General features: G+C 51.8%; 1 protein-coding gene across 2 annotated transcripts in view; it reads left to right on the top strand.

Annotated features, from left to right (window-relative positions):
* The window catches only part of NRG2 (neuregulin 2), a 180,180-nt gene that overhangs the window by 130,638 nt on the left and 37,369 nt on the right, over positions 1-12,173 (top strand). For both annotated transcript variants that reach the window (XM_059917243.1, XM_059917242.1), the window contains exon 2: positions 9,940-10,111. In XM_059917243.1, coding sequence (XP_059773226.1) covers positions 9,940-10,111 — 172 coding nt within the window. The remainder of the gene's footprint in view (positions 1-9,939; positions 10,112-12,173) is intronic.

The following is a 12,173-nucleotide window of genomic DNA, read 5'->3' as shown; positions in this document are numbered from 1 at the left end:
GACTGGTCTGACCCCCAGCCTGTGTGTCTGACACTCTCAACTGTGCTTCTGTGGGGAAAGACATGGCGGCGGAGCATGAGCACAGGGATGGAGGCAGGCAGAGGACAGAACAGGCACGCTTGGGGATCAGCCTGTGATTTGGTTTGCCTGGAATATATAATTCCTGAAGGGAACCGGTAGGGGAAAAGGCAGAGAGCTGTGTTTGGGAAGGGGCCATTCACTGACCAAGCAAACTTCCCCTGAGGACCCTGGCTGCCAGCCAAGGAAGGCCCGTAGCCTTCCTTCTACAGACATCATGGAGCCAAGGAGGGTTTCGGAATGTCGGAGAGGCACATGGAGGTGAATCTTCCCAGAGTGGTACTCTGGGCTGGGGGAGCAATATAGCCTGAACCAGGGCCTGGCAGACGATGGAGGCTTAGGAGGGTGAGGCGTGGTGGAAGGTGATTGGTCTCCACCTTTGGGGAGAGACACAGAGTTGTCACAGATGACAAGGTGACTGAAAGCGGGAACTCAGGAGAAAGAGCAGTCTTGGGAGAGAAGATGGAGAAACTGGTTTTCCCCGTGCTGTTCGTGAGCTACTGACTGCAGATCCAGACAGTGATTTGTTTTAGGGTGAGTTCTTTCCAGCCCCCTGTGTCACTAGCCGGGACCACAAAGACCACAGCTCAGCCCTCCCAGACTCCAGAGCACTTAGGCCAGGACTCTCCAAGGATAACTTGTGGGGCGGGTGGCCAGGCCTCTGGCAACGTGGGGGACCCCAGAACCCACTGAGGTATCTGCATTTGGTGAGCACGTGGGCCTGTATCCCTACCTGTATCAGGCCTGCTAAGACTTTTTCCCCTGAAACCCAACATTTCTTTGAATTCTTGTATTTTTATTTTATGTTAAAAATCCACATGAACTTGCAAGTGTACTCCATCATAGATCTGTTTGTTTTAATACAAAGGTGCTGCTTTTCCTTACTAATGAGCTTGGCAAACCCTTCAGAAAGAGGCCCTGAGGTCATCCTGTGGTTTTGCATGCATCCCAGGTTGAGAAGCCAGTCTTGTCTGGTGTATAAGGTGCCTCCCCTTTCCCCACCCCCACTTCATTTTCCCCTGACCTAGAGCTTCAGGAACAACTTTCTCCAGCCAGGCTGATGAGGTGGGAAGTGCAGATCTGTCCCAAAGGGGAAAGGGGCTCTGGGATTCCCCTCTGCGGCTCTCTTTCTCTCTGGGTTCCTCGAACAAGGGGTAGCCTAGTCCATCAGCAGCAGGCCTCCTCCAGAGGGTTCTCCGAGGCCAGGGCCCATCCTTGCCCAATGAGGAGCTTAAACAGAGTTGGGCAAATGGTAATGGCCTTGCAGGACTGTCATCTCTGTTGTCTCTACCTCTACCTGCAGCAGCCAAAGAGATGATAATCTCTTCCATCCCTCCATAGAGAGCTTTCTCTTGCCCCATTCCTCTAAAATAGGCAGAGTGTGGTTAATAGATGAGTCATCTGAGGCCCAGAAAGGCTAAACTACTTACTTAAGGGCGGACAGTTGGAAAATTGGGAGACCAGGACAAAGACCTGAACTACTGTGTCCTCGGTTACCACTCTTTCCTCTGTTATGCACGGCTTCCTCTGTGCCAACTCTAGTTGTCTGTGGTCTGTGCCCCGAGCACTGGTAAGAACCAGGGAGCCGTATGCCACCCCAGCAACTGGTGCCTCTGCTCTGTGAACCTGTGCAGTCTCCCCAGAAATAGGTGACATCCCCCGCAGTCCCCCATCTCTGCTGCTCCTGACCCCATGTCTCAGCCCTGAACCTAGGTGAGGAACCGTGGTGTAGACCTGCCTGACTCCCGGGGCTGGGCATCTCTGTCTTGGGAGGGTCCCGAGGCGGCAGTGTTTCTGTCAGGCCGCCGGGCTCCTGGCAGAGGGGGCTGGGGGAAGGGAGGGGCATAGTGTTGGCCCTGGTGGTCAAGACAGGCCTGTTCTTGCCCTGCCCTCGCACTGTAGGGTTGGGTGTCGGTGGATGGGTGCTTCTGGATGGGCAGGCGAGGCTTTAAGGCAGGAACCATCTCAATTGGTCTTGGAGCTGCCAAGCTTTTTGTGTCCTCCTCCTTCCTCCCTTCCCCTCTCCTTACCCACCCCCCTGGACCAGCGTCTGCTCTCTCTAGCTCCCATCCCCAGCCAGCCCTGGCCCCTCTTCTCTACCTTGTAGCTGAGGTGTCAGGCACCTGGCCTGTTGAGCTAAGGGCCCATTAGGTCTGGGCTGGCTTTCACTCCACTCCCAGCCTCAGTGGAGCCCATGGCAGCGGCCACGTTTTCTTGCTTAGCACCATATCCCTGATGGCTGGTAGGTGGCTGGTACATCATAGGGACTGAGGTGGATATTTGTTGGATGGTGTGAGAAGCGGGCAAGGCAAGCCCAGGAACCAGGCTGGGCCTGGTTGGCTGAGGAAAGGTGGCTCAGGGAAAGCCAAGAGGCCCAGCAGGGACACACTCCCTTTGGGAGGCCTGGCCTGTGGGTATCAAATGGCTTTTCCGCAGGCTCCGGGGAGGATACCTGATGGCCGGTTTCAGAGTAGGCCCTCTGTGCTCACTTAAACCAGCTGTGTTTTTAGCTGTTGTTGTTTCTTCTTTCTTTCTCATTTGAACTTGGAGTCTGTAATTAACCTCCCATAGGTCACGGTCACTTTCTGGGTGGGGGAGGGGTAGGGAGGGGGCTGGCCCACAGCCCATCAGCAGCAGGACAGTGGGAGACTTTGATGCCAGGCAGGCTGGCCGCATTGTCTCCAGGTGTTGCCCTGCAAAGGGGACTGCTCAGCCTTAGTCATGAGGTGAGGACCATTAACCCTTTTAGGAGTCCGCTGCCCCTGCGCCCTGGTTGTCGGGAGGGAGGCCGGGCCTGGTCCGCCTGGCCGGGCTGCCTGGCCCTGTCCCAGGCGTCTGTCTTGCTCTCAGATCTCTGCAGGCTCCGCACCCACCGCCCACTGCCGAGGAATGAGGTCAAGCTGCTGGCAGCAGCGGTACTGCCTGGCCTCGGGGCTGGGATGCGGGAAAGGAGCAGCCCTGGTCGTTGTTACTGTTGTTGTTCTCTTCAGTGAGGTGCTTTCTGCGGATTCCCTGCCACACAGATGCGGGCCAGATGCCCTGGCTTGGCATCGGGTGATGAGAAAGCAGGAGCCCCCAGATTAACCATGGCCCAATTCATGACAACTGAGATGTGTCTTAAGGTTTTACGGGATCCCTTATCAAGGGAGATCTTTTTGCAGAGACCTGGGTCATCCCTGAGAGACTTTCCTCTTGTTGTTAGAAAGCTGCCAAAAGAGCTCTCCCCACACGCCCACACCCCTACTCCAGAGAGCCCTAGTCCTGCTGCTTAGGTGGGCCCTAAGCAGCAGGACTGGGAAGGGAACGGGACGAAGTGACCTCTCAAGGAGGATGGGAGCTCAGTAGACAGGGCTTGGTCTGAGGAGACACTAGGGGCGGTGAAGGGCGGGCTGACCAACACCCTAGGGCCACCTAGGCCATCAACTTGCTGTCTGCCCCTGCCCCCGGGGGGTAGCAGCAGCCCCGGGGAAGCAGGGTACTGGGAATCTCCACCCACTTCTTTCGAGCACAGATCTTCCTCTTGCTTCTACCTGATGCCTCTCGTCTGTCCGCTCTCCTGTGTGCTGGGCCTTTAGGGTCCCCTCTCTGTGTGGGGAAATAAGCACAGACCCTCAGGACTGAGAGCCCTCCCTTTGGCTGCAAAGCTGAATTTATAGAGAAGTTTATGGCCGTATTGTTAACATTAGCAGAAGGTTGGAGATAACCGAACAAATTCCTCTGAACAACGGAATATTATGCAGCCTTTAAAATGATTTAGATCTGTATTTCTAGATTTGGGGAAATGTCTTTATAATATGTTAACCAAGAAAAGTAGGCTATAAAACGTTTTCAAGAGAAAAGTCTTGCAGGAAGTATTTGAAAATGTTGACAGTGGTTTTCTCTCTGGTGGTAATTGAATGGATTTAAATGTGCTTTTCTTTTTCCTTACTTGAACTGTGCAATTTTTTTAAAATAAATTTATTTATTTATTTATTTAATCTTTGGCTGAGTTGGGTCTTCGTTGCTTTGCACAGGCTTTTTCTAGTTGTGGCGAGCCAGGGCTACTCTCCATTGCGGTGCGTGGGCTTCTCATCGCGGTGGCTTCTCTTGTTGCTGAGCACGGGCTCTAGACACGCGGGCTTCAGTAGTTGTGGCACGTGGGCTCAGTAGTTGTGGCTCACGGGCTCTAGAGCGCAGGCTTAGCAGTTGTGGCGCACGGGCTTAGTTGCTCCGCGGTTTGTGGGATCTTCCCGGACCAGGGCTCGAACCCGTGTCCCCTGCATTGGCAGGCAGATTCTTAACCATTGCGCCACCAGGGAAGCCCACAATGTGCAATTTTTCTACAACAAAAATGTATTTCTTATGTAACAAAACAATAACAGAGAGGCACAAGTTAAGCTCCTTGGTCGGTAGGAGTGGTTGCTCCATACGGGGCTAGATCATTTCTGTCTGGGACAGCACAGGACCTGGCACATAGTAACACTCAGTAAACACAGGTTGACTGACCACGGGGTGAGAGCCTACCCACTGGGTTGCTTCAGCTCTTGTCCTGACAGATCCCATCCACCCCAGGAAGACTGTTTCTCTGCTTGGTTCAGCTCTGACCCCAAGACACTCTAGGGACACGGTACAGTGGTCTCCATACCTCACACTAGCATTGCATTCTGGGCCCTGGGCTATAAAAGGGACCCAGACAATACCGGACCCGGCTCAGAGATGGTGCCCAGGCTGGGGCTAGAGCTGGCCCACTCATGTCTGAGGCCTGGTAAGCTCTATCTTCAGCTCCTCAAAGGTCTGCTGTGTCAGCAGCCTCTTAGCCTTGTCCCAGGTGTCCCCAGGGTCTGGTACTGAATCCAATGGGATGCAGTGGGAGAAGCAATGGTGGCTCAGGATAAGAACGAGCTTAAAATGCAGAAAGTAAAGTAAGATCAAGTCATTCCCCGACTTATAAGCCTCTGATACCTCCCATCACATCTATAAAACTCCAGGGCCGTCTTGTACAGGTTGCCCACGCTCCTCACTGCAGAAAGCCTGACAGGGCTCCAGGCCCAGGAGTGAGGGTACAGAGGTCCTCTGGGCAATGTTCCCAGTGCCACCTGCGGGGCGTTCTTCCTGGGCTGCCGCCCCTCTCTCCAAGGGACTTGCTTGAAGTAAAAAATGCAGCCTGTTCGCGGGGTCCCATTCCTTTTCAAAACACACATCCTTGGCTTTCAAAGAGCCGTGAACTAAGATATCTGTGAACAGGGACCAGGACTGGATGCTGCTAGAGCAGGAGACATAGGCTTTCAGTATCTCAGATAATGCTTGTGAGGAAATGTTAAGGGACAGAAAAGAAGACTCTTCGTAACGAACACAGCATGATTGAAATGTATGGTTGTTTTGATTGTCATCCTTTAGCCCAGTGCTGTCTAACAGGAATATAATGCGATCCACATATGTAATATAAAATTTTCTAGTAAGCACATCAAAAGTGGCGGGGGGAGGCAAAACAAACCCAGACTTTTCGTCCTAGCTCACACAGCCTCATGTCAGTCACCTGGCCCTACTTCTCCAGGCTCCCCTGCCTTCCAGAATCTTCTAGCCACCTGGGTCTTTTTTTATCCCTTGAACTCACCAAGCTCATTCACCCCTCAAGGCCTTTATCCAGGAGCTTATTACTGCCTCATATTTCCTGAGATTGTTTGCTATTATCTACTCTCCTCACTCTAATGCAGGCTCCCAAGAGCAGGAGGTTTATCTGCCTTGCTCACCACTGTACACTCAGGGCCTGGAACAGTGCCTGGCATATAGTAGGGTGAATGAATGGGGAACAAGTGAACTGGATGGGGTTCTGAAGTGAGTGGACTGTCACTCGGGTCAGGTCACACAAGGTTCTCACTAGATGGGGTGGCTCCTTGTGATCTGAAATGCTGTCCTGGGTTTCCCATTGGTGGCAGGGAACGACCTTGAAGGCCCCAGTTCCTCGGGCCCTCTGAACTGGGGTCGTGCCTGCTGTTTCTGGGTCAGTCTCTGTGTAACCATTACCACCACCATTAAGCAGTGGCCTCGGGCTCAGGGCACAGGGCGCCAGGATTTGTCAGGAAGCACCATCTCCTCCCACCAGGTATTCCGCCACCCCCGCTCTGGCTCATTGGGAGGAAGGGGGCCTGGGTTGGGGAGGGTGGGGTCAGGGGGCTCCCTCACCTCAGAACTTCAGGAAAGGTCAACACTCTCCAAGCAGGGGAAGGAGGCACCTTAGAACTTGAGAAGAGCTCTCTGTGTCCCCAGTTCACGAGGAGGGGGAGGAGCCTAGTGGCAGGTCACCAGGTGACCAAGAGGTTAGCTCACTGGGTGTCAACCCAACCTTGGAGCAAAGCCACCTATGAAGATGTGTTCAGCTTGCAGCCAGCTGTCAAGCTCTACACTTACAATACGTGCTCTTGCCTAGAGTATGTTACATATTTATTATATATTTTTAAAACCCACATACCTGGACCCATCCTCACAGGTCCTGCTTCAGAATGTCCAGAACAATGTCCCTGGCACTGACACACTTTTTAAAGCTTCCCATATGGTTCTCATTAGCATCTAGGGTTGATAACTATCGATAAGGAGTGACTGGGGCCCCGAGAGCAAGCAGACGGAGGACGGTGGGGTGTAGGTAAGGGGGAAGGATGCTGAGGCAGGGCTTCAATCACACTAGAATAACGAAGTTCCAGAAAGTCCCAAAGATTGATAGGTTGATACACATAAAATCTCCGAGTGTCAAAAAAAAAAAAAAAACCCAAAACAATAAACCAGCATTTAAAAATGTAAGAAGCAGGTAATTGGGGAAAAACATTGTAGCAAAAGGTGAATAGCCTTACTATTTATAAAGAACTCTTACAGATCAGTAAGATGAGCACCCAATAGAAAAACAAGAGTACAGACAAGAACAGGCAATTCAAAAAGAAGAAATACAATGAGCCAACACACTTATGAAAAGCAGTCAGCCTCACCAGGAATCAAATAAGTGCAAATGAAAACAACAAAGAGGCGTTATCTTTTGCCTAGCTAATTGGCAGAGATTAAATACATGATAATACCTCATGTTGGTGAGGGTGTGGAAAGAACAGGCACAATCGTGCAGTGGTGGGAGTGCAAACTGGTGCAACCTTTCCAGAACGCAGTTTGGCAACGTGTAAAGCTGAAGAAGACTATACACTTTCTGGCGCAGCAATTCCACTTTTAGGAAGATTGCCTTAGGAAATAATTGTGGATAATGATAACAGTAATAGCTAACCTTTATTAAATGCTCTGTGTGTGCCAGGCTCTACATCCCTTATCTCATATAATCCTCAGTCATCATCCCATGAGGTAGGAGCTATTTTTATCACCTGTGTTTTACAGATGAGGAAACTGAGGCACAGAAGGATTAAGGCAATAGCCTGAGGACACAGAACTAACAAATAGCAAAGCCTGGGTTTGAATACAGGCAGTCTGAGTCAGGAACCTCACTGCCCGTGCAGCAGTATACACTGGATATGTGCAAAGGTTAATGTGCACTGGATATATACACTGGATGAAGCTGCAAGGGTGTTCCTCTGGGCTTGTCTGTGATGGGGTGTGGTGAGGCAGGGGAGAATGTATGCTGAATGCTCCACAATAGGAATTGGTTACATAAGTTCTGATTCACCCATTCAGGAATATTATGCAACCCAGAAAATGGTGCTATAGGGAAAAAATGTGTGTGTAAATACTAGGGGTTTTTGTTTATGCTTAAAAGGTCTCTGAAAGGATGTAAAAGGAACTGATAAAATTGATTGCCTTCTAGAAAGGCAACTGTGTGGCCTTGGTCCAAAGTTAGGAGATCTGTTTTTTAAGCCACATACCCCTTTTCACTTCTTGAATTTTGAATCATGTGAATATATTCTCTATTAAAATATTTATATATCTATAAATATATACACACATAAGTTGTTATGTTATAGAACTTATTCCAGATAATAGCATTTCAAGGAAATAAAGTCAAGGGTTTCCCAAAAAAGCTCCAAGACCCTTACTTGGGGAATCATACTGAAGTCAATGAAGATACATCTTTAATGTTTACCCACATATTTCCCAAACTGATTTGCTCATGGAACCGTTTTCTTAAGTAGTATCTCTTATCCTCTTTCTGGACATGCCTGTCCTATAGAAGTCAGTTTGCAAAATGTTATTAATACTTAATGCCAAGGTGAAAGGCTTACAGTGTTTCATTACATGAAAGAAACATGTTACTGGCACTGATCCCACTTTGTTTAAAAATAGATGTGTAGGTGCGTGTGTGTGTTTTAAATACTTGTAAGTACTAGGATAATGGATGATTTTATTTTCTTTTATCCATTTGTATTTTCTAAAATGAACAAAATCATTTCACAAGCACCATTTTTTTGAATCTATGTACTATATTTTTTAAGGCTTTGGGAGCACTTTCTCTCCATGCTCCCTCTGCCCCTGTACCCCATGCTCATCTACTCCCTACTAAAAGCAGCAGCCCAGGGTTAGGTTCAGTGAGGGGCCCCTCTAGCCAGGCCCTCTCACCTGTCTTCATCCAGAGCCAGCTCGAGCTGTGACTCTGAACTCGTGGGGGAAGAACCAATGGCCTAGACAGGGTCAGTCAGTCCCCAGACAACTCTCTACCCCCAGCAGACCCTTCCCTTCAACCAGTTTCTCTGTTCCTCAAAGAGAGCCATTGAGGCTGCAAAAGCAGACACCGGCCTGCTACAAGCCTGACACGTTGCAAATCCAGATACCTGGGCTCTGTGGCTGCCTGGCTGGGTGACCTTGGCCAAGTTTCTTAACCTGAGTCTCATCTTCACCCTTTATGTCAGCATGACACTTGCCTTACAGAGCTCGGTGGCCAAATGAGAGCACACACAAAGGCACTGGGTATCCTTTACAGGGCTGTCCAGTGGAAATTATCACACACCCCAGCAGGGAGCATGGACTTGCCATCACTGTCCTAAGAACAGAGTACTTTTTCCTTCTCTTTTTTTAGGTTGTTAGAGGGAGGGGGGCAAGGAGATGAAACATGGGAGACCGGGGCAGGCAGAAATAGAATGGTGTTCAAGAAAAATGAGAGAAGCCTCTTAGCTTGGCATTTGCAGCCCTGCAGCCCTGTGCCCAGCAGTGTAGCCCCAGGCCCCATCCCGCACACAGCCACACCACTTCACCCATTCAGGGCATCTCACCTTGCTGCCCACGTGCGATTCTGATAAACCACAGCCAGGACCCACCTCCCTCCCTTCTAGCTCCCCCATCCTTTAGCTCTCAGCTGAGTTAGCTCCTCCCCCAGCCTGGGTTGGGGACACGCCTCTGGGCTTCAGCACCCCCAGGCCTCCATAAACCACGCTGTGATGTCAATGCCAGGTTCCAGCTCCTCTGCCAGACTGAACTTCCTGAGGGCAGGAGCTGTGTCTGTCATTTTGGTCCACTTGTGTCCTCTGGGCCCAGCATAGGCCTGGGGGTCTGCGACAGGAATTAGGTCATGAGCACTGAAGTCAAGGAGACCGGGGTTTGAATTCCAGTTCCAGCCCCTTGGGGAGGTGACTTCACCACTCTGAGCCTCAGTTTTCCCCATCTGTAAATGGGTTTAATCATTGCAATGAACTCACAGGGTGATTTTCATCAGCTAATGTGTATCAAGCTCTGAGTACCATTCCAGGCATGAAGGAAAACTCTCCATAGGCGGTACCCACACTGACATCATCGCAGACCCTCTGTGAAGGCTTGTTGATTTGAACTAGGACACCACACCAGGAGGGGTGGCTCCCCAGGCTCACTCTCTACCCCACCCCCCAGGACAGTGGCCCTTCCTCTGCTGCACGTGCTTGGCGCTGCCCCACCACCAACACGCTCACCTCCTGCCTTGTATCCCCACAGCCACCCGGCCCAAGCTGAAGAAGATGAAGAGCCAGACGGGACAGGTGGGTGAGAAGCAATCACTGAAGTGTGAGACAGCAGCCGGTAACCCCCAGCCCTCCTACCGCTGGTTCAAGGACGGCAAGGAGCTCAACCGCAGCCGCGACATTCGCATCAAGTACGGCAATGGCAGGTGAGCGACATCCCTCCCTCCATCCACCCAGCCGCCCCCCCATCCTTCCTCAGAAGGAGGGATCTGAGCCGGGAAGAGCCCAGGGCTGTGCCCCCAGATCCACCCGTGGAACCAGTTCCAGTCCCCCCTCTTTTGTGGCGCCCAGTTTCTCCTTGCAGCTCCAGCCCCTCTGGTGATGCTGCCCCAGCGTCTTGCAGACGGTACCTGCTTAATTAACGTCCCTGGATGGTTGAAGGCAATTTGATTGTCCAAGTCAGCTTTAACTGTGGAGTCCCATCTTGTGCATAAAACTTCTCAAAGGACCTGCCACAGGGTCGGAAAGCCCACCATTGGGCAGTCTTTGGTGAAGGACCCTGCCTCTAGAATGTGTCTGGGAGGGCACGTGTGATGATGGGCTGGTTCCTCAGCTCAGCAAGCTGTCACTGGGCAGACAGCCAGGTGAGGGAAAGGCACATGGCTTTGACTGGTGTCGGAGGAGTCTATCTCAGGCAGTTCCCCCGTGACGTGGAAATTGACTTTAGTCTTTGAGTCAGTGCTCCAGGGAAGAGAATCTGAAGCTCTAGGGTCTCTGGGCTGTGGAAGGTGGCCTCTCTTCCATCTTGGATTGGCCAGACAGGGGGCTCCAGGCACCAGAGAAGCCAAGAGTCCAAGGGCAGCCCCTCACCTCTCTCCTGAGGGGCTGTGAGAAGGCAGGACAAGCCTGACCTCTGTTCTGCGGGCCCTGAGGGCCCTGTGGACTTCCCTCTCTGGCTGAGGCACACCCCAGCCTTTCCTGCCCCTCCAGAGGAGCTATCATTTCCTCCTCACCCCTGAAAAATGCAAATGAAGATGATTTTAGAGGACCCTCCAACCTGTCCGACAACAGAAAGTGATGGAAAAAGGGTCTGGGCTCAGGCTGCTCCTGGTTCGCCGGCTGACCCCGGATGTACACATCCTGCCCTCAGGCCTTAGTCTCTGAAACCTGTGAAAGAGGAGGTGGGGGTCAGGGGTCTGGGCAGGGCTTCCAGTTTTCTGACTCTCTTTCTAAGAACGGGGAGCAAAGACAGGACTGGTCACCCTGGAAACTGGTCCAGGCAGAAAACAGAAAGTAATTTAAGAGGATTTGGTACAGATCAAAGGTTTATGGCTGAAAGAACACTGCTTCCTAAGGGAACTTGGGAGGGGGGGTCTGGGGTGTCACCAGTCTACAGAGTTAGCAAGAAATTCAGGTTGCCCATCAAGCTCACCTTCTGAGGCCACCTCACCCCTTCCCCGCCAAGCCTGGCTCTGAGCTGGAGAGAGGAGTGGACAGGCTTCTACAGCTTTGGGGGCCCCGTCTCCCCTTCCCCGTACTTCACTGAGACAGCAGAAGTCAGGAGATGGGGTGCTCCTTGCCGGCCGCATTACTCTCGAACAGTCCACAACGTGGCCCATCCTCATCCCCATTCCTGATCCGCACGTGGCCCTCACACTCACCCACATCCTCCTGCGCACACAGAGCCCTTGTGCCACCAACAAACTCCTTTCTTTGGTGACTTCAGCCTCTCTCTCTCTCTCTCCCAACAAACCACTAACATCGCCTCTCTTCTAAAAGCTTTCCCTCGACGTTGCCGCCTCCCGTTCCTCCTCTGGTTGTTGCCCCATCTTGCTCCTTCCCTAGATCACCACGTGGAGGGAGTTTCACGCCCACTGACTCCACACAGCTCAGCCTCCACTCCTCTTTGCTCTGCAGGAATCTGCCCTGTAAACACAACCCCAACTCTGTCTGCAGCTGTGGCTCTTGACAGACCCTGTGACCTCAGAGTTTCCCGGCCGCCAGGCCTCTCAGCAGCCTTTGGCATGGGTGCCACCTGCTTCCTTGCCCCTGTGGTCCTCCTGCTGGTCCTCTTGTGCCTCTGAGCACCCTCTCTCAGGCGTCATGAATGCTGGGACCTTGCTGTGTTTGGGGCTTCACTCTTCTCCCCTCTCCACCGGTAGGTGATTTCACCCTCTTATATTTGATAACCCCAAGCCTCCATCTCTAGTTTGATGGCCTTTCTTTTTCCAGACCCATGCTGCCAGGTAAACACTTAGTTACCACCCC

This window comes from Balaenoptera ricei, chromosome 3, assembly GCF_028023285.1.
Source record: "Balaenoptera ricei isolate mBalRic1 chromosome 3, mBalRic1.hap2, whole genome shotgun sequence".
Taxonomy (NCBI): domain Eukaryota; kingdom Metazoa; phylum Chordata; class Mammalia; order Artiodactyla; family Balaenopteridae; genus Balaenoptera; species Balaenoptera ricei.
This window is presented reverse-complemented; position numbering and strand designations above follow the sequence as displayed.